Consider the following 27438-nt stretch of genomic DNA (forward strand, 5'->3'; position numbering starts at 1 on the left):
AATACCAGAGACACAAGCAGGAGCAAGGATGCACATGGCCGCGCAGCCGCATTGACATTTGTCTAGTAAGACGAATAATTGGACGGTGACCTGACCTGCAGCAGGAAACTGAGGATTCTTCAGTGACGGCGCTGGACAGGATATTTGCAGGGGGCCATTAGAAGCCAGAGGTAAGTGACCCTTTTTGTTTTTACAGACCACTACAGAACCCCTTTAAATGTTGACAATAATGCTGGTTTTCAGGATTCCAGTAAGCTCCAGTTAGTCATATTCTATAATGGAAGTGCAAAATTGTTTCCTGCATTAAAGCACATGCAAATATGGTTGGGATAGATGCACAATCAAACAGTTTTGGGGGGCAGAAAGGGCTTACCACTTTAGGTGAAACATAGCTGGAGTACATATATATAAAAAAATAATAATAAAAATACACTTATTCACCTTATAGTACTACTACAGTTGAAATGTAAGTAAACCTCACCCTTCCTTAGTGGTACACCCTGACTCTCCTTGTCTTGGTCCTAACCCTGGACCTTGTAAATGATGCCTAATCCTAATCATCCATACCTGATATTGAATGCTTACCACCCCAGCCGGTGCCTAATAAGTGCAGATCATTCTCATCACTTGGCACATGCTGGGGGCAGAAGTACAGAATAGTCAGGAACCGCTTTTCACTGTAAATAGTGAGATTCTATAGTCCAATTTCACAATTAGGTGGTATGAGCTACCATGTCAGTTTAAAGTCCATACAACATTTTCCTTAACCCATCCCCATTATAATGTGGAAAATAACACATACAACAAAACATAAGACACGCAACCTATTAAGAAGGACAAACAAATAGAAATGTTCACCTGTCGATATAAACTGAGAGCAACTGGATGATTCTGCAATGTCATGAAGAAATCTCCTCGATTAAGTTCATTTTTCATATAGGACACCACAGTGTAAACTAAAATGAATAAAATAAAACAATTATAATATTTCAATCTTCATTATAAAATAGGCTAAGTCACCTAAACAGCGCCTCAAGTAAGAAACTGTGAAAGCTTGCCTTAATATGTATGAATAAAAGCAGGGAGGAATCTGCAATGATGTTTGCCAATTTCCACTATAAAAGAAATAGACAATAAATGAAAATGGAATTTTACTTCAATATTTCAACTGGCTTCTTCTGCTCTCCTACGCAAAGAAGCGCTGTTGCTGTTACCATAGTCATCTTGTTTATGAATATCAGGAATTCTGTAAAGGTTACCATGCTGCTGGGGAGAATTAGGCAGCAGCATAAAAGATGACTAGAGGAAGAAGGAGGCTTCATATGTGCAAAAATACAATAGTAACTGGTCAGGAAAATCAAATGTGGTGGTGGCTATACTCCGCAGTTGGGATTCGATGCAGAGGATCAGACTGGCTGCCCGATGATTCTGCCATTCTCAGAAATCGAATGCTTGTACAAGTCAGCAGTGAAGCAAAACAGGAAGAAATGATTGCATAGTTCCCAACTGTCCCTCTTTATGTGGGAAATCCCTATTTTGGAAGCAAATCTCTCTGCCCCTCTTTCTCCTTATTTGTCTAATATTATACTTTAAGTTGTAGGCTTCTTATATGGAGACCACTACATAAAATCATGCTGGCTCTGTGCCTTTATACACGCACGGCAGCGTGCGTGCAGCACGGTGACGCAGTGGTTAGCGCTCTCGCCTTGCAGCGCTGGGTCCCTGGTTCGTATCCCAGCTAGGTCAACATCTGCAAGGAGTTTGTATGTTCTCCCCGTGTCTGCGTGGGTTTCCTCCGGGTACTCCTGTTTCCTCCCACATCCCAAAAACATACAGATAAGTTAATTGGCGCCTCCCTAAATTGGCCCTGGATTATGATACATACACTACACTATACATACATAGACATATGACTATGGTAGGGATTAGATTGTGAGCTCTGAGGGACAGTTAAGTGGCAAGACAATCTACTTTGTACAGCGCTGCGTAAGATGTTGGCGCTATATAAATACTAAATAATAATAATAATAATACAGTAACTTAACTGGTTACAGTTTCATAAGCCTCAAACGACAACATGAAGCAGTAAACAGAGACACAACACTAAAGTCTATCTGGCTTTACATGCCTCATTCATAGCGTAAAATGACAAGAGTACAGATATTAAACATCTCACCCTCATTTACTTGAAGTGTGAGTGGCAGGTAAGAGATTTGGCCCTTTCCCACAAACAGTGTTTTGTGATCTGATCGTTTGTGGATAGCAAACCGATATATACAGTAAAACTAATGGAAACTGCTGTGAACATTTTCATTTCTGGGATCCGTTTGTGATACAATTCTATCCCAAATGCAATCATAGTCCTGCTGCATTTTTGTTGTGATTATGCTACTATACTTTGTACAGGAGCACAAAAAAAGTTGTATAACGATCACATCGCTATGCGATTTTCCCTGTGATTTGGAAATTCAAAACACTTTTACACAGTTGTTTCCCCCAGCGCGAATCTCAAGAACAAAATGTACTGCAATCAAGCTGTACACCTGACGGACTGCAATCTGATCACGGGGCTCAATGTACTGGAAATTAGGAGGAAAAGCGATCATCTCACAGCGCAACTGCAAATGCATCATGTTTCAAAGTGGAAAAGAGCCCTTATTCTGGATCCTAACAACAACTATTACAAATACATATGCGGGTTACTGGTGGTTGTGCAGGCATTTAAATTGGGGGCGCGGGGTCATGGGTGTGTGTGCGTGCATGGGTGCAAGTGCGCCACTGCAGCTGCCGTTATCTAACGTGCTAAAAAGACTAGTAATATAATAAATTCATTAAAAGGTGGATAAAACGCTGCTGAATGTCTGTATTTGGCAATTTGCTTCTGTTACTTACCAAGATCAGTGTCTCCACTTTCAATAGCTTTTCCAAGAGCAAGATTACTTCTCTTCATCTTTAGAAGTAATGGCACCTGATCTTCAGACTTTGGCTCATACTCTAAGAGCTGAAAGGATGAATTAATCAAAATTACAATGGAAATTAACCACCCTGGCGTTCTGATTAAATCGCCAGGGTGGCTGCGGGAGGGTTTTTTTTAAATAAAAAAAAAACTATTTCATGCAGCCAACTGAAAGTTGGCTGCATGAAAGCCCACTAGAGGGCGCTCCGGAGGCGATCTTCCGATCGCCTCCGGCGCCCAGAATAAACAAGGAAGGCCGCAATGAGCGGCCTTCCTTGTTTTGCTTATATCGTCGCCATAGCGACGAGCGGAGTGACGTCATCGACGTCAGCCGACGTCCTGATGTCAGCCGCCTCCGATCCAGCCCTTAGCGCTGGCCGGAACTTTTTGTTCCGGCTACGCTGGGCTCAGGCGGCTGGGGGGACCCTCTTTCGCCGCTGCTCGCGGCGGATCGCCGCAGAGCGGCGGCGATCAGGCAGCACACGCGGCTGGCAAAGTGCCGGCTGCGTGTGCTGCTTTTTATTTGATGTAAATCGGCCCAGCAGGGCCTGAGCGGCAGCCTCCGGCGGTGTTGGACGAGCTGAGCTCGTCCAGACCGCTCAGGTGGTTAAGGTACGTTTCAGTCACTTACTGTGGTGCCAGAACTTAACAGGGAAAAGAAACAAACAAAAAGCACTTTTTTTGTTTAATCACTTGAGGACCCACCCTTTACCCCCCCCAAGGACCAGCACTGTTTTAGCTGATCTGTGCTGGGTGGGCTGTGCAGCCCCCAGCACAGATCAAACACCAGGCAGAGCGACCAGATCGCCCCCCTTTTTTCCCCACTAGGGGGATGATGTGCTGGGGGGTCTGATTGCTCCTGCCTGCCTGGGTGTTGCGGGGGGGGGGGCACCTCAAAGCCCCCCTCCGTGGTGAAATTCCCCCCCTCCCTCTCCTCCCTCACTTCCCCGGAGATCCGAGGCTGCACAGGAACGGATCTGTCCTGTGCAGCCTCTAACAGGCTTCTGCCTGTCATGTGACAGCGATCCCCGGCCGCTGATTGGCCGGGGATCGCTAATCTGGTACAACGCTGCTACTGTTAGCAGCGTTGTACGAATGTAAACAAAGCGGATTATTTCCGCTTGTGTTTACATTTAGCCTGCGAGCAGCGATCGGAGGCCCGCAGGTTATTCACGGAGCCCCCCGCTGTGAATTGACAGGAAGCAGCCGCTCGCGTGAACGGCTGCTTCCTGATTAATTAGCCTGCAGCCGGCGACGCAGAACTGCGTCGCTGGTCCTGCAGCTGCCATTTTGCCGACGAGCGGTATGAGTGCGCGGTCGGCAAGTGGTTAAAGGGACACTGAAGTGTAAAAAAAATTATTATATAATGAATTGGTGGTGTAGTATGGATAATTACTAGAACATTAGAAGCAACAAAAAAAAATTATCATATTTTTAGTTATATAGTGTTTTTATAACATTGCACCATTCTCTAATATTTGCAGTTTACACACTACTCCACATGCTAAATGATTTTACAGAGCAGGCTGTGAACGTTTGACCTGTCCTCTGCAGAAGAAAAAACAATACAGTGACTGACAGTTGAGATAAAAAGCTTCAGAAGACAGAGCTCTCTGTCGTGGAGCTCAATGGCTCTTTTGCATAGATAACAACTGGAGTTTCTTAACTCTTCCTGTACTGGAAACAATATTAGACTTATGTCTCTGCTCCTAATGTTTTATTTCTTAGCTGTACTACACATACAATCATCCTAATTGTTTAAAGTGTCTTTAAAAGGAAAAAAAATGTCTCCATATACCTCACACTTCAGGTGTCCATTAATTACCAGTCATGTTGGATAATGAACAACTGATGTCTATTGCTTGCTCTTCTTTTGTAGCTCCCACAGCGGTAAACATCTTGTTTGTCCCCACCCCACAGAACAGGCTGTAATGTAATTTGCGGACAGCAAGATGACAGTCACAAAATAAATGGTTCATGGCCAGCACAGTACTAATAACCAATACTATAGTAATTCTCCTATATGAATTTACTGAATAATGGTCTACACTCACCTAAAGGATTATTAGGAACACCTGTTCAATTTCTCATTAATGCAGTTAATGCAATCTAATCAACCAATCACATGGCAGTTACTTCAATGTATTTAGGGGTGGGGTCCCGGTCAAGACAATCTCCTGAACTCCAAACAATGTCAGAGTGGGAAAGAAAGGTGATTTAAGCAATTTTGAGCATGGCACTGTTGTTGGTGCCAAAGGGGGCCGGTGTGAGAATTTCACAATCTGCTCAGTTACTGTGATTTTCATGCACAACCATTTTTAGGGTTTACAAAGAATGGTGTGAAAAGGGAAAAACATCCAGTATGCGGCAGTCCTGTGGGCGAAAATGCCTTGTTGATGCTAGAGGTCATAGGAGAATGGACCGACTGATTCAAGCTGATAGAAGAGCCACATTGACTGAAATAACCACTTGTTACAACCGAAGTATGCAGCAAAGCATTTGCGAAGCCACAACACGCACAACCTTAAGGCGGATGGGCTACAACAGCAGAAGACCCCACCGGATACCACTCATCTCCACTACAAATAGGAAAAAGAGGCTACAATTTGCACGAGCTTACCATAATTGGACAGTTGAAGACTGGAAAAATGTTGCCTGGTCTGGTGAGTCTCGATAGTCAGAATTTGGCGTAAACAGAATGAGAACATGGATCCATCATGCCTTGTTACCACAGATGCTATCCTATCAATATGGGCCAGAATTTCTAAAGAATGCTTTCAGCACCTTGTTGAATCAATGACACAAAGAATTAAGGCAGTTCTGAAGGCGAAAGGGGGTCAAACACTGTATTAGTATGGTGTTCCTAATAATCCTTTAGGTGAGTGTATATAATTGCTTATTAGGAGTGGTGACTCCGATTCATTTATTTGTGTCATTTTCTTCATATTTCTTGTACTTGTGCATTTTACTTTGTCTATTATGTCATTTGCTGATATAAATGGTCTAAAATGACAAATTGCTTAAAATATGGTATTTAATCAGAAGATGGATAATGTAATGTCTGTTTGGGGGATCGGATAATGCACTCAATACAGAAATTTTTTAGTTTAAAAGAGAATTTGGCAATGCATCATCATTGTATACACCAGTTTTCTCAGCATAATTATTATAAACCGATATCCAGCTCTACTGGTTGTTATAACAGCATGAAGAAAACACAAGGGGCCTGATTCACAAAGCGGTGCTAACAGTTAGCACCGTGGTGAAAAGCCCTTTATCACGCCTAAACTCTGTTTAGGCATGATAAGTTTAGGTGTGATAAGTTTAGGTGTGATAAGTTTAAGTACCAACTGGGCTAGCACCGCAGTGCACAGCTGATCAAAAGTTTTGCGCTAGCAAAGTCTGGTGCACTTTTCATAGAGTTTAATGGCGCCGCTTTGCGTGCGGGACTTTGCGTGCGATCTAAACCTATCTAAACTTAGCATGCCTAAACTTATCATGCCTAAACTTATCATGCCTAAACTGAGTTTAGGCATGATAAAAATGGTTATCACGCCTAAAGTCTTTAACTGGGTTATCACCGCTTTGTGAATCGAGCCCCAGGTCTTCCTGCTTCTCCTTATCTATAATAATGCGTAAAGGAAGTGTATGGTAAGGGTATGGGTGGGAAGATAAAAGGGTATATGGGTAATGTGTTAAGTGTAGGAAAGTTGGAATAATAAAGTGGAGATTAAACCTTCAGATCTATATACACTAATTCATAAGCAAAACAAAACAATAAATGTGAAATTTTAATTCGTGGAATCTCATACTTTCACAATTAAAATATAGATTTTTATTTTACTGATCATAATAAAAATGTCTTTATAACACTATACATTCCCCTTGAACCTTCTTGCCGACTGCTCCACACCAATTGGCGTGAACGCGGCGGCAGCCCCAGGACGGCTTAACGCCAATTAGCGTGAAGTCCTGGGGGCGGAGATTGCAGCGCGCATCCCCGCTTGAATGAAGGAGCTCGCTAGAAGACTGTTTCGCCGTCTATTTACATGGTACAGCGCTGCAGTCTACGTCAGTGCTGTACTGGAGACAGCCGTGTGACATGGCTGTCCCCCTATGAGGCACAGGAGAGATACGCTGAAGCCTATGACAGACGATCGCTGTCATTGGCTGGCGGGAGAGGGTGAGAAAAAAAAATAGGAACATTTATTTAAAAAAAAAAAAAATGTGTAAAAAAAACAAAAAAACAAACAACATGCTGGCAGCGATTAGAACCCACTAACAGAAATCTCTGTTGGTGGGCAGAAAAGGGGGGGGGGGGAGGCCCTGCAGTGAGCCCTTAAAGCTGCAGTGCCCTAATTTGTAAAAAATAGCCTGGTCAAGAGGGGGTGTAAGCCTACAGTCCTTAAGTGGTTAAAGTGATCCTGAAGCAACATGTGACATGATGGGATAAACATATACACATATGATACTAGCCCTACTAAGAAATTATATGTAGTCCCTTTCTGTTTTTTAAGGACAGGAAGATAAAGGCTAAGTTCACAGTGGGACATTAAAGTCGTACGTGAAAACAAAATTTAACTCAGAATAGCACACTGCAATGAAAAATCAATGCGCCGTTCACAGTGCACACACTGGTGTCTAACACTGCACGTTAAGTGAAAGTACTGCATGCAGTGCATTATACACGTTATTAGCTGCGTTAGACTCTTTGCACATGCTCAGTAATGACTTGGAAGCATACTTCTCATTGCCTGTATGCTCTACTGTATCTGCTGTATGCGATGGTAATGCTGCGTTGAGACCTTAATGTCACATCAAACCACATCGTCCCACTATGAATCTAGCCTTAAAATACTTGAGTTGTTATCTATGAAAAACAGCTTATCTGAGCTTGTAGACTAAATTAGTAGACACGTGCCCCTGCTATATATAAGACCTGAAGCGAGATTTAGTCTCGCTTCAGTGTCTCTTTAAAAAGGAGAGTGTGGATTCTAAACAGCAACTGTGACAGTCTGATGCATGTTATAAATATAACTATATAACTGGAAATAAAAATATGACTCTTTTCTTTGCTACTAATGTTCTATTTATTATCCCTACTATATATATATATAATTATCTCATAAGTATATTTTTGTTTCAGGTTCAATTTTTAAGTATATGGTGGAGGTTAAGGTGGAGATCAAATTCAGGATTAGGTTAAGAAATTCTGGGTTATGGGCTATGTTGACCTTAAGCTACTTATGGAGAACAATTACTGTATTTTTTCGACTAGAAGACTCACTTTTTCTCTCCCAAAAGTGGGGTAAAAAAGTCACTGCGTCTTATAGTCCAAATGCAGGGAGTTCCTGACTTGTGAACGTCTATCAATACGAACCTCCAACCTGCCGCAATGTCAGGGACTCCCTGTACTGTACCCATGCAGAAGAAAACACGGAGGACAGATGGAGGACACAAAGGGGCATAGAAGAGGACACAAGGGGGACACAAAGGGGCATAGAGTGAGACAAGGGGGACCCAAAGGGGCATAGAGTAGGACACAAGGGGGACACAAAGGGGCATAGAGTGAGACAAGGGGGACCCAAAGGGGCATAGAGTAGGACACAAGGGGTCACAAAGGGGCATAGAGTGAGACAAGGGGGACCCAAAGGGGCATAGAGTAGGACACAGGGGGTCACAAAGGGGCATAGAGGTTGACACAAGGAGGACAGAAGCGGACACAAGGGAGCAGAGGAGGACACAGGGAGACACAAGAGGTACAAGGGGGCATGGGGTACAAAGAGGGCATAATCCACAAGATGCCCCTTCACCATGGATGCACCAGGTTTAGCATATATTTTTCCCCCTGGTTTTTGTCCGCTAAACCTAGGTGCATCTTATGGTCAGGAGCATCTTATAGTCCAAAAATATGGTACTTTCGATGGTCACTTTTCTTTTTCAAGGCATGAATCTTGAAAATGAAACTCATGGACAAGAAGTACGATAACAAATTTTATAACGACAAAAACAGATGTCTCTTTCAAAAATACTTTATGTTGAATAAATAAAGTTGATTTTCTAAATGTGAAGAAAAGGATTGTTTTGGCACCACACACAACCACATACTTACTTTAATAGCCAGTTCTGTTCTGCCACAGTCATATGCCTTTGATGCAATTTCTGCATATGAAATTCCTGCAGTTTCACCAAGCTTTTGATTGATAGCCTGAGCTACTTCTTCATCAGTCTTGTCTGCTTGTTGGACCTAAAATAAACATATGCATTACAGAAAACAATCACTACATAACAAAATCAACCAAGGGAATAAATAAAAAAAAATAAAAATAAAAAGGTACCTTGTAACACGCCCAGTGTGCTAAAATTCGACTAACTCCTTGAAAGTCAGGCTGCTTTAAGTACTCACAAATTTTTACAGCAAGAGGATACAGCCTTCTCAAAACTAATCTGTTGAAGAAAAAAAAATAGATGTTAAAAAAGATCCTAAGGTCTCAAAAACGTAAAAAAAGAGTAAATACTTGCCTAAGGAGATTTAAGCTTCTGGATCTTCCAGAGGCTTCCCACACTGTCCTCCACCTCGTCCTGGGACCTTCCTTAAAGGGAAGGTCCAAGCAAAAAAAAAAAATGAGTTTCACTTACCTGGGGCTTCTACCAGCCCCATGCAGCCATCCTGTGCCCTCGTAGTCACTCACTGCTGCTCCAGTCTCCCGCTGGCAGCTTTCTGACCTCGGAGGTCAGGGCCGAATTGCGTACATTTTTACACATTCCCGCTAGTGCAGGAACATTAACACATACATTTTTACGCGTTAGTGGTGCAACGCATACATTTTTGTTCCTGCACTAGCTGGAATGCGTAAAAATGTATGCAATGTGGCCCTGACCTTCGAGGTCAGAAAGCTGCCAGCGGGGGACTGGAGCAGCAGTGAGTGACTACGAGGGCACAGGATGGCTACATGGGGCTGGTAGAAGCCCCAGGTAAGTGAAACTCATTTTTTTTTTGCTTGGACCTTCCCTTTAACATCGGGCCACAGTCCTCTACTGGCACGAACACGGCCATGCTGCAGCTAATGCATGAGTGTCTCAGCTTACTGCACAGGCGTGGCCGTATTTGTGCAGGCACAGCATGGCTGCACTCTTGTTTGAAGAGGAACAGGGCCCCAATCAGATTACCAACTAGCAACAGGGGACCAATGGATACAGTGGGAAGTCTCCATAGGATCCAGAGGCTTCCCTCTTCTTAAAGAGAAACCGTGACCAAGAATTGAACTTCATCCCAATCAGTAGCTGATACCCCCTTTTACATGAGAAATCTATTCCTTTTCACAAACAGATCATCAGGGGGCCCTGTATGGCTGATATTGTGGTGAAACTCCGCCCACAAGAAATTGAAGACCATGGTACTTCTGGCAGTTTCCGGTCTGTGAACCTTATTGCATTGTGGAAAATAACTGTTTACAGCTGTTTCTAACTGCCAAAACAGCAAGCAGCAGCTACATCGCCTGCCAGCAGTAAAAATGTCACCATGTGATAAATGTCAGAATGTAAATCAGGGATTTAAAAGATTTTACTATAGGCAAACACTGACTAAATCATTTATACATAATTATTGTAAAAATTAAGCACTTTTTAATTACGTTATTTTCACTGGAGTTCCTCTTTAAAGAGAGTCTGAAGCGAGAATAAATCTCGCTTCAGACCTCATAGATAGCAGGGGCATGTGTGCCCCTGCTAAACCGCCGCTATCGCGCCACTAAACGGGGTCCCTTCACCCCCAAATCCCCCTCCGTGCAGCGCATCCCCTCTTCCAGGTTGGGGCAGGGCTAACCGCCGCAGCCCTGCCCCTCACGCGTCTGCCAGCGCGTATCTCCGCCTCTCCCCCGCCCCTCTCAGTCTTCCTTCACTGAGAGGGGCGCGGGGAGAGGCGGCGATGCGCCGCTGATAGACGCGACTGGAGACAGGGCTGCAGCCGTTAGCCCTGCCTCCAGGAACGACTAAGTCTACGACCAAGTCTTGCGGGGGTGGGTTTGGGGGTGAAGGGACCCCCGTTAAGCCGTGGGATAGCGGCGTTTTAGCAGGGGCACACATGCCCCTGCTAACTATGAGCTCTGAAGCGAGATTTATTCTCGCTTCAGAGTCTCTTTAAGCAAGTACAGTGGAACCTTGGTTTGTGAGCAGAATTCATTCAGGAAACATGCTTGTGATCCAAAGCACTGTTATTTCAAAGCAAATTTCTCCATATGTATCAATGGAAACGGATTTCACAATCCAAAAACATTTATAGGAAAATATTTAATACAAAGTATTGTATAAACTGTACTGTATAGAAATTTAAAAAAGACTTTCACTATAACAGAATCATTGCTATCCTCTCATCCCAACATTTTTGTTCTGTGGCTTTAACAAGGAACTTATCCAATGACAGTTTCTTTTGCCTCCTTTTTAGGATTTAGGTAGAAGACGATTGTCTTATTTGTGATGATGTGACACATTTACATGTTCTGTGCTTATATATCAAGATGTTGCTTGTTTATCAAGTCAAAATTTCATTAACATTTTTGCTTGTCTTGAAAAGCACTCTTAAACCAAAGTACTCGCAATCCAAGGTTTTACTTGTAGCACTTTCATAGATGTTTCACAGAATGCTATAACACTGTAGAAACTACACCTCCCAGAATTCCAGACAGTGTAGAAAGACCTGTGAACTAAGTCGTGTGGTTTTCCCATTACTGCTCACTTAAAGAGAATCTGTATTGTTAAAATCGCACAAAAGTAAACATACCAGTGTGTTAGGGGACATCACCTATTACCCTCTGACACAATTTCGCCGCTCCCCACCGCATTAAAAGTGGTTAAAAACAGTTTTAAAAAGTTTGTTTATAAACCAACAAAATGGCCACCAAAACAGGAAGTAGGTTGATGTACAGTATGTCCACACATAGAAAATACATCCATACACAAGCAGGCTGTATACAGCCTTCCTTTTGAATCTCAAGAGATCATTTGTGTGTTTCTTTCCCCCTGTTCTCATGCACTGAAGTTTCAGGCTGCTTGTTTCTTCCTGCAAACAGCTTTGCCCTTGTCTGTAATTCTTCAGTATGTGAAAGCCCAGCCAGCTCAGAGGACGATTTATCCAGCTTGTAAAAGATAAGAGAGAAGCTGCTCTAATCCTAAATAACACACAGGCAGTGTGCATAGAGGGGCCTGGAAGGGGGAGTTCATAGCAGAACCACAACACTGAAGAACTTGGTAGCCTTCCAGACACAGGCCGACAAGTCTGACAGGGGAAAGATACATTGATTTATTACAGAGACAGTGATAGTATAAAGTGCTGCAGTAAGCCAGAACACATTAGAATAGCTTTTTGAACTCATAGGATGATAAAAAACAGGATGCAATTTTTGTTACGGAGTCTCTTTAAAGGGAACCTTAACAGAGGGATATGGACGTTTCATTTTAAACAATATCAGTTGTCAGTCCTGCTGATCTCTTTGGTAGTAGGCTGAATCACACACAGTGGCTGAAACAAGCATGCAGCTAATCTAGTCTGACTTCAGTCAGAGCACCTGATCTGCATGCTTGTTAAGGGGCTGTGGCTAAAAGTATTAGAGACACAGGTTCAGCAGGAGACTCAGGCAACTGGTATTATTTTAAAAGGAAAAATTCATAGCCTTCTCAGTTTCGGTTCCCTTTAAAGGCGAGGAATTCCAACTTGTGGACTGGATAGTTTTTATCAGTTGAGAATAAACTTTGGCTAATAAAAAAGCCACAGGTCAACCTCTTGTCTTGCTCACTAGCATCTACATGGAGGTTAGAGTCAGCATAGGCTAGTACTGGAGCATGGGGGAGGCTGGTTTTTGAGCTTGTCAAATGCTTCCTCACACTCAGAGGTCCAGCGATTTTCGATGCATTCTTTGGACCCTCTTTTCACGGTCTTTAAGAGAAAATCTTCATCTGAACGAAAGAAAAGAGCGTAGATGATTCTGGGCCTAGGCCAGGATGTCACTGTTTCCACTTTACTGCGGTTGGTGCTTATTCCATATGCAGACAACTATATGTCCAACGTAGGTAACTGAAGGCTGAAAGAATATGCACTTCAATCCTTTTTTATCAATTCGATCCAACACCTTCCTCAGCCTTGGTCGATGCACTTCCAAAGTTTTCCCAAAGACAAGGATGTCATCCAAGTAGACAAGTATTTCCAAGAGGTGCACATCTCCAATGGTTCTTTCTATGACCCACTGAAAGGTAGGCTGGGCCATTTGAAAAACCTTGAGGCATGTCATTGAACCCAAAGAACCTAATAAGGGTGGTAAAAAACAAACTTTTCTCCCTTTCTGGTCCATTGGAAATTGGTAGTACCCACTCCTCAGATCTAACACGCTGAACCATTTTCAACCCACCAAGCAATTTAGCGCATCTTCTATCCTTGGGGTGGTATGTAGATCAGGGATGGTTTGCTGATTCGAAACTGTTCCATTATTTTTCCAAACAACCACAATTTGGGGGCCATATGGGTTTCTGGACTCTCAAATCACCACCATTTTTCAGCTCCTCCAAATGCCATCTCAGATCCTTCAGATCCCCTGTAGCTACTCTACTGGAACGTTCTCTGAATGTCAGATCCTGTCAGCCTGATGCTTCGCATTGCAATCTTAGAGTTGCCTAAGTTGAATTCACTTGTGGAGGAACAATTTTTCTTTTTCTAGCATCTCCTTGATTTGACATCCAATCTAACGGCAGGAAGCCACCCCCTTATGTCAGCATCTTCCACATTCAATTTGTTTGTATTGACTTTGTCAATTTTCAAAACCAGTATAATATGTGTGCCTCAGTTTGTCAGCTAGCCACACTTTCGGTATTGGCTCCAATCATAGCGTGATATCTATTTTTGGGCCCATCTGCATCATAAGTTGTGAAGAGCTTCCCTGTTCATGCATCCTCACTTTGAAGCTCATGGTTTCAGTTTGGCTAAACACATTCTGTAAAGCATTCAGGTAGTCTAGAGCAGAGTATTCCTAACTTATGCTCAGATTTCGAATTACTTCTGCAGCTGCCCCTTTAAGACTTTCAGCCACTCGCTGCTTCTTAACCGCTTTCTGACACATTCCATTCTTCTATCACTTGTAGCACTTGATCCAACCAGGGTTCAAACTCCTCCCCCCCCCCCCCCCCCCCCACTCGGCACTGGCTGAGCCCTTGAGAAGAATTTTAGCTTGCGGTATTCAGAGGCTGCAGACTTCTGTCCCAACTTCGCACATTTACTCATAGCTTCTGTTAGTGCTTGTACTAACTCAGAGGTGGCAACCATGCCGCTTGCCTTTATGGCTTTGTTGCTTGGTGCAGGCTCTTGTTTGGATCAATAGAGCTTTGAATCCCTCCTTCCCAAATTCAAAGTCTTCAAAGATAACTAACACTGACACAGGTGTCTCCCACTCCAACAGAACATCTGTTCTTATCTGTATGCACCTTGATAAATCTCATTATGCAATGTTCTCCAGGGGTGATCTCTTCCATTAAATCATGAAAATGACGATGGGATAATTTCGTACTAGGAACTACCATTGCCAGTGCTTTGTTAGGGCCTGAGCCTAACAACACAGTTGTGTTCGATTCTGTACGTTTTTCAGCATCTGTAACATTGATGTGTAACTGAAAAGTGCACACAAGTGCGTTAGTGCGCTCAGGCCCTTAGGCCTCATTCACATTGGGTGCGTTCAGAAGTGTATTTAAGTGCAAGATAAAAACGTCTGCATTGATGCACTTTTTTGCAGCATGCATTTTGCTTATTTGATGCAGCAGTTGTCAATAAAGATTTGTTTTCATTTGAAAAAAGTATATTTTTTTTAATTAGTGGTAAAAAAAAACACCACTATGCGCTTTTAAGTGCTAAAAAAGCGCACCTGTTTACTCGCATTGCTGTGTGCTTTACAGCTCAACGCACAGAAATGCATGCAACACCACATGAATGTGGTACATTAGAATCAATGCGCTGTGAAAAGTGTACAGCAACGTCCCTAGTGTGAACAAAGCCTAAAAGTCTACCTTATAAGCCTCTCTCCAGAAAGCATCTGACACCACTTCAGTAAAAAAATAGCTCTTTATTGTAATAAAGTTAAAACATCTTAGGGCAAGTGGGCTGGAGAGTGGCAACGGATCTCCGTTTGGGGACTCTTATTGGCCTTGTTTATGCCACACAGCCTAATGCAATGAAGCCAACATGCTCATATTTATAGTACAAAGGCTCCCAGAACTGACCGATCAAAGTGAATCATATGACAGTATCGGACCTGATGGGGAACTGCAATAGATGCGGTACATACACTCTGCCCCACAGTTCTCATTGGTGGTTTCAAATTTCTAAGAACCGCTTCCCTTGTCAAAAGTAAACAAGGACTTGCATGGCTAGGGTCTGTTCTGGAAACAATCATTAAAACCTTGTGACCAGTGGTCCCCATGGGAGTTAGCCGGCCAACACCCCGCCTGCACCTCGGAAACCACCAATGAGAAGCGGAGTAATGAAAGTGAAAAACATCTTTGTATACTATTATACTATTGTGAGTTCAAAGTTATGGTCCTAACTCAGTACGCTCGTCTTTGAAGAATTGTGAAAGGATCAGAAAAATAGATGTACTTATAAATCCAGGCAGTATTTGCCCACAGGCAAGTAACACCAGCACTTCACAGGTTATAGCAGATGTAAGTGAACATACCTCCCAACATTTGAGATAAAAAACTTTAAGACACACCCCTGCCACACCTCTAACCACACCCACACCACTCACAAAGAATTCAAAAGCAAAAGATCCAGTTGTATAGTTTAGACCACACTGGTCCTCTCTATCATCATACATTTTCCTTAATTTTACCTTTGAAAATCAGAAATATATCAACTTAAATGATGGAAATTAAGTTTAGAGTTAAATACATTTTTCAGTAGAAACATACATATATTAATACGCATCTGTACATCAGTCCTGAAAAAGGGGCACATGAGAAAGAAAAATGACAGATGGATTTGGTTTCCAAAAAGGGACCGTTTCTCCAAAAAAGGGGCAGTTGGGAGCTATGAGTGAAAGCTGACTGGGCATGAGCTTGATGTCACAGTATATAACTGCAGTTTGGTGCTGTAATGTGTTTACACAGCTCCTTATAAGGAATGCAGGAAGCCATTTACCTTAGAGATCAGTCATCAACATTAAAGGACAACTGAAGTGAGAGGGATATGGAGGCTGCCATATTTATTTCCTTTTAAGCAATACCAGTTGCCTGGCTGCCCTGCTGATCCTCTGCCTCTAATACTTTTAGTCATGGACCCTGAACAAGCATGCAGTAGATGAGGTGTTTTTGACATTGTCAGATTTGACAAGATTAGCTGCAAGCTTGTTTCTGGTGAGAGTCAGACACTATTCCAGCAAAATAGATCAGCAGGGCTCCCAGGCAACTGGTTTTGTTTAACCTATTTTGGTTCCTGGACGTAGAAACTACATCCAGGAACCATGCGCGCTACCGCGCACTCCCGGCCGCGGATTCGGTAGCCACGGAATCAATGTATCGGGCTATGGTGCCCGATCACTGATTCCTCTCCCCCGCTGAAAAAGCGACAGCTTTTCTCGGAAGCTGTGCTTTTTCTGGCTGTTCCCTCCCCGATGCGTCACTCTAAGCGTGTGTTACGCTTAGAGAGACGTCATGTAAACAAACTCATGGCCGCCATCTTGTGGCCAAAAAGTAATACTACAACTGAATGTAAAAAAAAAAAAAAATTAACACACATTTACATTATAAATGTATTGTTTACCTCCCACCCTCCCAAAACTACCCAAATAAAATGTTTACTATAAAAAAAAACCATTACAATAAAATAAAAAAAAAAAAACATGTAAATATTTACCTAAGGGTCTAAACTTTTTAAATATCAATGTAAAGATGAAATATTTCTATATTTTTTTTTATTTTAAACTTGTTAATAGTGATAGATGCAAAATGGGAAAAATGCACCTTTATTTCCAAATAAAATATTGTCGCCATACATTGTGATAGGGACATAATTTTAACGGTGTAATAACCGGGACATATGGGCAAATACAATACGTGAGTTTTAATTATGGAGGCATGTATTATTTTAAAACTATAATGGCTGAAAACTGAGAAATAATGAATTTTTCCATTTTTTCTTATTCTTCCTGTTAAAATGCATTTACAGTAAAGTGGCTCTTAGCAAAATGTACCCCCCAAAGAAAGCCTAATTGGTGGCGGAAAAAAAAGATATAGATCAGTTCATTGTGATAAGTAGTGATAAAGTTATAGGCTAATGAATGGGAGGTGAACATTTCTCACGTGAAAACGACGGAACCTGAATGGGTTAAAAGTAAATACATATGGCAGCCTCCATATCTCTCTCACTTTAGTTGTCCTTTAAAGAGAAAAATCACAAAGCTTCTCATAACCACAAGATATTATTGATGTCTGTCTTCAGTATTTCTGCTCGGTCACCAATTCGTCCTCTTCAGGATTGCTGTCAGGCTGTCACCCTTTCTCCCTTTCCAAGAATCTTCTCCTCAGCTTCCAGACTCCTCCTCCCCTCACTGCACCTTTTTTTCCCATCACAAAAAATGCATCTTTATGGGGCAGAGCTTGAAGTTCACACCGACAACCATCCTCTGACCTATACCCAGACCACTGCTAAATTGAATGCCAAGGGACACAGATGGATGGCTGCTCTGTCTTATTAAAATTTCAGTCTTGTCCAAGCACCCAGAATGGAGATGTGGATGGCCTGTTCCACAGACCACATGAAGACTTACACCCTGATGATGAATGGGTAGATACCAGAACCAGGAGTGATAGCAATGTGCCAGCTTGCAACCTGCCAGCAAAGAAGTGCATGCTGGGCTCATAATTTAGGTCTGCCAGCCAAAAATGCACCCTTAGCATACTGTAACTTAGTCACTTTGCAAACTTCTTCCCTACCAACCTTAAGCAACAGTGACCTTCAAGAGATCAGAAAGAAGATCCTTTAGGAAAATTGATACTGGCAGCTTTGGAAAAGAAACAAGTTAACATTATTCATGCAGACCTAATGTCAAAACTGTTGATCGAAGGGTGAGGCTGGCTGCGGACACGAAATGGCCCTGTATACAGGAGAGCTCCAAGTTCTAACAACAGTAAAAAATGGCAGTGGTTGCTTCCCCAGAAATACAAGGAGGTAGTACTACGTACGTGTGTTGCATGATAAACATGGCCACTTGGGGTATGACATAGTTACATAATTATTTGGGTTAAAAAAAAAGACATACGTCAATTTAGTTCAACCAGAAAACAAAGTACAACACCAGCCTGCTCCCTCACATATCCCTGTTGATCCAGAACCCTGGAACTTGTAAGGGACAGATTCTATTGGCCATGCATGAAGCAAGACATAGAAAACTATTGCCGATCCTGTCTATGCTGCATTCAAAGAAAGACTATGTCCACAAAAACTGCTCCCTTGGCACAACTAGAAAGTGCAGGGCAACTAAAGCTTGTATGTATAGACTTTTTCAGTATTGAACCTTATGAAGGGGGTATCAGCAATGCGTTGGCTGTGACAGACCACTATACTAGATATGCTCAGGGATTTCCAACTCAGTAGCTAAATTCTTTGTGAAAAATTTTGTGAACTACAGACTGCCTGAAAGAATTCATTCGGATCAAGGGCGTAACTTTGAGAGAAAGCTCATGAGAGAACTACTATCACTCTTAGAGGTGCACAAGAGTCGCACCACTCCATATCACCCACAAGGTGATGCCCAGCCGTAACACTTTAACAGGACTTTGCTTAACATGCTGGGGACTTTTGGCAGATAAGCTCGCCTCCTAGTGGATTGCACATTTGGAGTTTCTGCTGATAACACCACACTAAACTGACATGCCGGTTACGTAGAGAGATTAAAGAGAAACCTCAAGCAAGCCTATGAACTAGCCAGTTTGCTTGCTAATATCCCGTCATGGCAGAGGAATCCACTGAACAAGGCCCACTATGACAAAAAAATTCAAAGTGCATCATCTTCAACTAGGGGACATGGTTCTTTTGAAAAATGTGGGCCTACAAGGAAATCACAAATGAGCAAACTGCTGGAGCTCTGATATTTACATCATCTGCTTAGAACTGCCAAACATCCCAGTCTACTAAGTTCGTCCAGAAGGAAAAGAAAGCCTCCTCAGGACTTGGCATCGCAACATCTTGATGTCTCTAGCAGAAACTGTGAGGATGATAAATTCTGAACCCAGACTAGCACAAAGTATACCAAACTCAAGGTGGTCCAGAAGGTTGCAGTGAAGAGGAGAAACCACTCAGTCTGCTTAAGAGGCTGTAATCTCTTTTGATGAAGAAGCGTACAGTGACAGTGAATGGGGTAAAGACAACTTGTTCTAAGAAATGTGTATAACCCCAGTTATAGCAACCTGGATGCAAATACTCCAGAGTTTGTCCCTTGTTTAGTTGACCAATCCAATACAGACTATTGCTGGGATGGTCCTCTGACTTTGAATTAAGAACCAAATGAAAGTCTCTCCAGGTCGACCGTAGACAATGATATCTTACTTGCTGATGATTCAAGCATGGTTGAGTCTCAGACAGTCCCAGAAATGAAGGCTTTGTTTTTTTTTTTAAAGTGATGGAAGAGAGTAGCACTCTCATAGACTTGCATGTAAGCCTATACAATGCCATTACTCTAACCTACTTCCCCCTTGACTACAGTGACAGTACAGTACAGTTCACAGTATGCGAAATCGCTGTAGAGACCGTAGAATACCAGAATTCCTAGAAATACAGAAATACCTGTGAACTATGTATCTTCTTTGTGATCGGAAGAAAAAAAGGTGCAGTGAAGGGAGGAGAATGAGGAGCCTTTTAGCATAAATCCGCGAGGTTACTGGAAGTGATGTCTGCGGTTGGCAGAAGTAGACAGGTGGAGTTACAAACATATAGGTTTGGCTGTGCAAATAAACAGTGTCTATTGTAAAGGGCTCTTTCCAATTAAGTGCAGGTATTTTGCAGGGTTTCTAAAGGGGAGTTTCTGGTTATAGTCTATAAAAGATGTATTAATAAATTACCAAAGCCTAAAGGACAACTGAAGCGAGAGGTATATGGAAGCTGCCATATTTATTTCCTTTTAAGCAATACCAGTTGCCTGGCAGCCCTGCTGATCTATTTGGATGCAGCAGTGTCTGAATCACATTGGAAACAAGCATGCAGCTAATTTTGTCAGATCTGACAATAATGTCAGAAACACCTGATATGCTACATGCTTGTTCAGGGTCTATGGCTAAATGTATTTGAGGCAGAAGATCAACTAGGCAACTGGTATTGCTTAAAAGGAAATAAATATGGCAGCCTCCATATCCCTCGTTATAGTTGTCCTTTAAAGCCAATGTAACCCTGCTGCTTAAAAAAAAAAAAAAAAAAAAAGGCTCTAGGTCCTAATGAGCCTTCCCTCTCCTCTGCCGGTGCCCTCAGTGCAGCGCTAGCTTCCCTGTTCAAAGCACCACTGGGGACTTCGGAAACCGAGTCCTCCCGAAGACAGGTGGCTCCATACTGCGCATGCGCAATGACGCGATAGAGGGCGCTCGCGCGTGCGCAGTGTGGAGCGGCCCGTCTTCGGGGGTACTCGGGCTCCCGAAGACTTTCCGAAGTCACCTTCGTCAGTGGAAGGAGCAGTATTTGACCAATTTAGTCAAATACTGCTCCCGGGGACAGCGCAGCACCAGGAGAGAAGAGGGAGGGCTCATTAGGACCTAGAGCCTTCTCTCTCCTTCGGTAAGTATCTGGGTTCTTTTTTTAGCAGTGGGGTTACATTGTCTTTAAAAGTACAGATTTCCACCAAATAAGGGCGTCCCTTCAGGAATCTACAATTAACGCAGATTACGTCACTTCCAGTCCCTAATTGCCAATACAAGATACTGTTTATAGCCAGCCTTGACATTGTATGATTTTAACCTGAGGAAGTATGGTGTATCCACGTGAAACGCGTTGTTTATTGAATAACCCTAATAATTGTTATGCCTTTTATTATTTTATTACTACATGCATTCATTGCACCAAGCACCCAGGCGGAAACGCTGCCTAAATACGCAGCCAAATTGGATCTGATTGGAGAACATGACTGCACTCCTGAGCCCTGTCCCCAGGCCAAAGTGGGATGAATGATACTACACACAGAGCTCAAAGAGCTCTGCCGTCATAGCGATGGTAGAGCAAGGGGCCTGCGGTGAGGGAGAGATTAGTAGCATCGCGGTAAAGCAGCCACAAACAGGCTGAAAATGTATTTTATTGGTTAAGTGTTACAACATTTTATTGTATCGATGCAAAAAATAAATTTTCATTATGCGCAGGCACAGTCCACGCCAGATGACGTGGGGGCACGGGCGGCCACGCGTGGTGCGCCCACACATGCGCAGAAACGTCGACCCTGGGCGGCAAGCGGGGAGCACCGGAACTGTGGCAAGGGACTCAGAAGACATCTAGGGGCTGGAAGAAGACCCAGGTAATTAACGATTGCTGCTCTTTTTCACCTTGTACAGTATGTCAGTTAACATCAAGTAGCGGAAAGTTCAACAGAATTTAAAATTCTAAAGATTTTAAAAGCTGCCATTTCTGACCCTGACTCTAAAAATTACTAATTATCAGGATATCATGCAATCTTCTGGCTTCAGCAGTTTCAGTAACACAAATAGAACAGCATGCAGCTAATATAGGCATATATTGGTACTGTGAGGACAGAGCACTTGATCTGCAAGCTTACAGTATTCAGGATAAGTGACTCAAGAAATATTAAATGCAAAGGATCAGTATAAAACCAGGGTAGTTGCATATTTCAGATAAATAAATCAAAAATAAAGGAGAGCTTTGGAGTATATACAGGATCTTCTCAAAAAATTAGCATATTGTGATAAAGTTCATTATTTTCTGTAATGTACTGATACACATTAGACTTTCATATATTTTAGATTCAAATACACACAACTGAAGTAGTTCTAGCCTTTTATTGTTTTAATATTGATGATTTTGGCATACAGCTCATGAAAACCCAAAATTCCTATCTCAAAAAATTAGCATATTTCATCCGACCAATAAAAGAAAATTGTTTTTTAAACAAAAAAAGCCAACCTTCAAATAATTATGTTCAGTTATGCACTCAATACTTGGTCGGGAATCCTTTTGCAGAAATGACTGCTTCGATGCGGCGTGGCATGGAGGCAATCAGCCTGTGGCACTGCTCAGGTGTTATGAAGGCCCAGGATGCTTCGATAGTGGCCTTAAGCTCATCCAGAGTGTTGGGTCTTGCATCTCTCAACTTTCTCTTCACAATATTCCACAGATTCTCTATGGGGTTCAGGTCAGGAGAGTTGGCAGGCCAATGGAGCACAGTAATACCATGGTCAGTAAACCATTTACTAGTGGTTTTAACACTTTGAGCAGGTGCCAGGTCGTGCTGAAAAATGAAATCTTCATCTCCATAAAGCTTTTCAGCAGATGGAAGCATGAAGTGCTCCAAAATCTCCTGATAGCTAGCTGCATTGACCCTGCCCTTGATAAAACACAGTGAACCAACACCAGCAGCTGACATGGCACCCCAGACCATCAATGACTGTGGGTAATTGACACTGGGCTTTAGGCATTTTGGCATTTCCCTCTCCCCAGTCTTCCTGCAGACTCTGGCACCTTGATTTCCGAATGACATGCAAAAATTGCTTTCATCCGAAAAAAGTACTTTGGACCACTGAGCAACAGTTTAGTGATGCTTCTCTGTAGCCCAGGTCAGGAGCTTCTGCCGCTGTTTCTGTTTCAAAAGTGGGTTCATGCTTCCATCTGCTGAAAAGCTTTATGGAGATGAAGATTTGTTTTTTCAGCACGACCTGGCACCTGCTCACAGTGCCAAAACCACTGGTAAATGATTTACTGACCATGGTATTACTGTGCTCAATTGGCCTGCCAACTCTCCTGACCTGAACCCCATAGAGAATCTGTGGGATATTGTGAAGAGAAAGTTGAGAGACGCAAGACCCAACACTCTGGATGAGCTTAAGGCCTCTATCGAAGCATCCTGGGCCTCCATAACACCTGAGCAGTGCCACAGGCTAATTGCCTCCATGCCACGTCGCATTGAAGCAGTCATTTCTGCAAAAGGATTCCCGACCAAGTATTGAGTGCATAACTGAACATAATTATTTGAAGGTTGGCTTTTTTTGTTTTAAAAACACTTTTCTTTTATTGGTCAGATGAAATATGCAAATTTTTAGAGATAGGAAATTTGGGTTTTCATGAGCTGTATGCCAAAATCATCAATATTAAAACAATAAAAGGCTTGAACGACTTCAGTTGTGTGTATTTGAATCTAAAATATATGAAAGTCTAATGTTTATAAGTACATTACAGAAAATAATGAACTTTATCACAATATGCTAATTTTTTGAGAAGATCCTGTATATCATCATTAATCATAAAAATGGGAAGGTCCACAGCCCAAAGTAACCTACATCAAAAAAGTGTGGTATCTTCCTATAAGAGGTTATCTAAACTATGCAGGATCAAAAATATTTAATCCAAACTCAAAGATATGCAAAAGTGAAAATCGGTTTAAATGCACAAAATTCATACCATATAAAAACATCATAGATGTGAAAAAGCAGATAGCACCACACAATGTATTAGTTTGTCCAAAAGTGTTTGCAATGTGAACAGGTTTCACTTCTGGAGGAACTGATACATTCAATGTGGTGATACAGGTCAGCGTTGGTCATGCCTATATGTCTGCTTTTTCATATCTATGATGTTTTTATATGGTGTGAATCTTGTGTAATTAGACAATTTTTTACTTTTGCATATCTTTGATTTTGGATTACATTTTTTAGTATTGCATAGTAACATTTAGACAAAATCTTATGGGAAGATACTCCATGCCCTTTCCCCTACTTTTTGATGTATATTACTTTGGGCTGGGGACCTTCCTATATTTATGATTATTGGTACATACTCCAGAGTACTCCTTGTATATGTTTATATGTTTGTTTGGAAATGTATGCAAGTTATATACAAGTTTTTTAAGGCTAGTGTAGAATGAGGAGCAACAGAGGCGCCAAATTAGAGTAAAATCTTTTAAAAACAACTTAAAAGGAGGGGGGTTGGTGGTTACCACCCTCAAGTATAAAGTGACCAGCCAATGTGGGGAAATGTTGCCGCCAGTAGGAATTATAATGGAGCTGAACACCAGCGTGTAAGGGTATCTGATCCGGAAGCAGACAGCGCATGGCTGCTTCCGGTAGTGTGGGTTGACGGAAGGGCAGCGCGGGATGACGATGACGTCATGCCGCTGTGTACGCGTGCGACGGGTGGACGCGGATCAATAGACGCATCACACGTAACACCGTAGGGAAGGGCATGCGCAGTATGTATTAGGAGCTGGTGCCGCCATATTGGAGGAGGCAATTGTATGTCAATATTGGTTTAACATCACGCGTGGTGATTTGAATAGAGGGCATCTCGGAGAGACTAAAGAATTGTAGTAAAATCCACAATATATAAAGCTACCATTATTTAAGCAAAAATTAAACAGAGACATATGAGTTTCGTAGCAGATACATACGCACGGGGAGTAATTAGTAGTGAATAGTAGTGAAATACTCCCATCTCGTGGTCAATTATATTAAAGCAGCCTCACCAAGAAGAGTTGTATATAGTACAATGCTACTATATTTTTTTCTAATTAAACAGACCTAGAAATATGAAGAGTTAGGATGGGGGTAAGAGGGGGGGGGGGGGGGATTGAATAGAAAGAGAATAAGAGAAAAACAAGAAACAACAAGGAGAACCATTACTTATGACATGAATAAATATAATAAAATAAAATAAAAAATAGTTGTTAACACGTAATGAACAATTAAAATTAGAAGTTAATCTAGGGGAACGATAAAAGAGAGGACTAATGGTTGCAAAATTTTTTCTTCATGTTGACCGATTCAAAAAGTAGATCGATTAAAAGAGTTTTTCTAATACTTCATTGAGACCCTCAGGGACCAGGATCCTGATGGTCTGTATCCAAAACATCTCTTTGTTCTTCAGGACCTCAAAAGTATTGTTGGGTGAATAAACAGAGTCTATTGGAGTGATAGTGAGTGACCGGGGATCACCTTTGTGGTATATTCTGAAGCGTTTGGAGACGCTGTGTAAGGGATAATGTTTTAGTATATTTCTCTTGTGCTGTCCTATCCGGCTACGGACTAGTTGGGTGGTGCGGCCAACGTATTGTAGATTGCATGGGCATGAAATGACATAAATGACGTTCCTAGAGGTACAGTCAATGTGTTGTTTGATATTGAATTCCTTATCAGTAGTATTGGATTTGAACGTCTGAGTGGTTGTGACAAAACAACAGGCTGTACAACGTGAGTGCAAGCATGGATGGGAGCCCGGATTAGCTGAGGTAATGGTGTGTGCTGTATTGGATTGTATATGTTTCAATTTACTGGGAGCTAGTAGTCCACGCAGATTCGGGGCCCTTTTGAAGGTCAGAGATGGTACTTTTGGTAGTGATGTTCTGAGGTAAGGGTCTTGGGCCAGTAGTTCCCATCTGTTTTTTAGAATAGTGCGTATTTCTCTATGTTGGCTACTATAACCGGTGATGAATGTTGGAAAAGTCATTGTTGTAGTGGGATGGTCGGTAACAGGGGCGGCGGCCGGAGTCTTGGTAGCTTTGTATTTGGCGTCTTTGATAAGCTTTTTCGGGTATCCTCGTTCTATGAATTTTTTGGTTAGAGTCTGTGATTGTGCGTGGAAATCTGATAATTCTGTGCAATTGCGGTATATTCTTTTGTACTGGCAGTAGGGGGTATTGGTGGTGGTATTGATATAGATCTATATTCCACCAATAACATCATAAAGACTAAAACACACTTCAAGAAGGTTGATGCAAACAACTTCATACATTTCGACAGCTTTCATCATCGACCCTGGACCACCAATACCCCCTACTGCCAGTACAAAAGAATATACCGCAATTGCACAGAATTATCAGATTTCCACGCACAATCGCAGACTCTAACCAAAAAATTCATAGAACGAGGATACCCGAAAAAGCTTATCAAAGACGCCAAATACAAAGCTACCAAGACTCCGGCCGCCGCCCCTGTTACCGACCATCCCACTATAACAATGACTTTCCCAAGATTCATCACCGGTTATAGTAGCCAACATAGAGAAATACGCACTATTCTAAAAAACAGATGGGAACTACTGGCCCAAGACCCTTACCTCAGAACATCACTACCAAAAGTACCATCTCTCACCTTCAAAAGGGCCCCGAATCTGCGTGGACTACTAGCTCCCAGTAAATTGAAACATATACAATCCAATACAGCACACACCATCACCTCAGCTAATCCGGGCTCCCATCCATGCTTGCACTCACGTTGTACAGCCTGTTTTGTCACAACCACTCAGACGTTCAAATCCAATACTACTGATAAGGAATTCAATATCATACAACACATTGACTGTACCTCTAGGAACGTCATTTATGTCATTTCATGCCCATGCAATCTACAATACGTCGGCCGCACCACCCAACTAGTCCGTAGCCGGATAGGACAGCACAAGAGAAATATACTAAAACATTATCCCTTACACAGCGTCTCCAAACACTTCAGCATGTACCACAAAGGTGATCCCCGGTCACTCACCATCACTCTAATAGACTGTTTATTCACCCAACAATAATTTTGAGGTCCTGAAGAACAAAGAGATGTTTTGGATACAGACCGTCAGGACCCTGGTCCCTGAGGGTCTCAATGAAGTATTAGAAAAACTCTTATAATCGATCTACTTTTTGAATCGGTCAACATGGAAAAATTTTTTTGCAACCATTAGTCCTCTCTTTTATCGTTCCCCTAGATTAACTTCTAATTTTAATTGTTCATTACGTGTTAACAACTATTTTATTTTATTATATTTAATAATCATGTTTATATTAGTGATTTCTGGCAATCATTCTTAATTACAGCATGTGAATCTACCTACTTCATGTCATAAGTAATGGTTCTCCTTGTTGTTTCTTGTTTTTCTCTTATTCTCTTTCTATTCAATCCCCTCCCCCCCTCCTTCCTCCCCCCCCCCCCCTCTTACCCCCATCCTAACTCTTCATATTTCTAGGTCTGTTTAATTAGAAAAAAATATAGTAGCATTGTACTATATACAACTCTTCTTGGTGAGGCTGCTTTAATATAATTGACCACAAGATGGGAGTATTTCACTACTAATTACTCCCTGTGCGAATGTATCTGCTACGAAACTCATATGTCTCTGTTTAATTTTTGCTTAAATAATGGAAGCTTTATAGATTGTGGATTTTACTACAATTCTTTAGTCTCTCCGAGATGCCCTCTATTCAAATCACCACGCGTGATGTTAAACCAATATTGACATACAATTGCCTCCTCCAATATGGCGGCAC

General features: G+C 42.1%; 1 protein-coding gene and 1 long non-coding RNA gene across 3 annotated transcripts in view; one reads left to right on the forward strand and one right to left on the reverse strand.

Annotated features, from left to right (window-relative positions):
• VPS16 (VPS16 core subunit of CORVET and HOPS complexes) overlaps nt 1-27438 on the reverse strand; it is a 165995-nt gene that overhangs the window by 23171 nt on the left and 115386 nt on the right. For both annotated transcript variants that reach the window (XM_068244836.1, XM_068244837.1), the window contains 4 exons: nt 9295-9403; nt 9069-9203; nt 2893-3001; nt 859-956 (listed from right to left, as the gene is read on the reverse strand). In XM_068244836.1, coding sequence (XP_068100937.1) covers nt 859-956; nt 2893-3001; nt 9069-9203; nt 9295-9403 — 451 coding nt within the window. The remainder of the gene's footprint in view (nt 1-858; nt 957-2892; nt 3002-9068; nt 9204-9294; nt 9404-27438) is intronic.
• Nucleotides 1-27438, forward strand: part of LOC137524689 (uncharacterized) — a 34303-nt gene that overhangs the window by 6032 nt on the left and 833 nt on the right. Inside the window, exon 2 of the long non-coding RNA XR_011022757.1 lies at nt 21326-21477. This is a non-coding gene — a long non-coding RNA (uncharacterized lncRNA). The remainder of the gene's footprint in view (nt 1-21325; nt 21478-27438) is intronic.

This window comes from Hyperolius riggenbachi, chromosome 7 (genome assembly GCF_040937935.1).
Source record: "Hyperolius riggenbachi isolate aHypRig1 chromosome 7, aHypRig1.pri, whole genome shotgun sequence".
NCBI lineage: Eukaryota > Metazoa > Chordata > Amphibia > Anura > Hyperoliidae > Hyperolius > Hyperolius riggenbachi.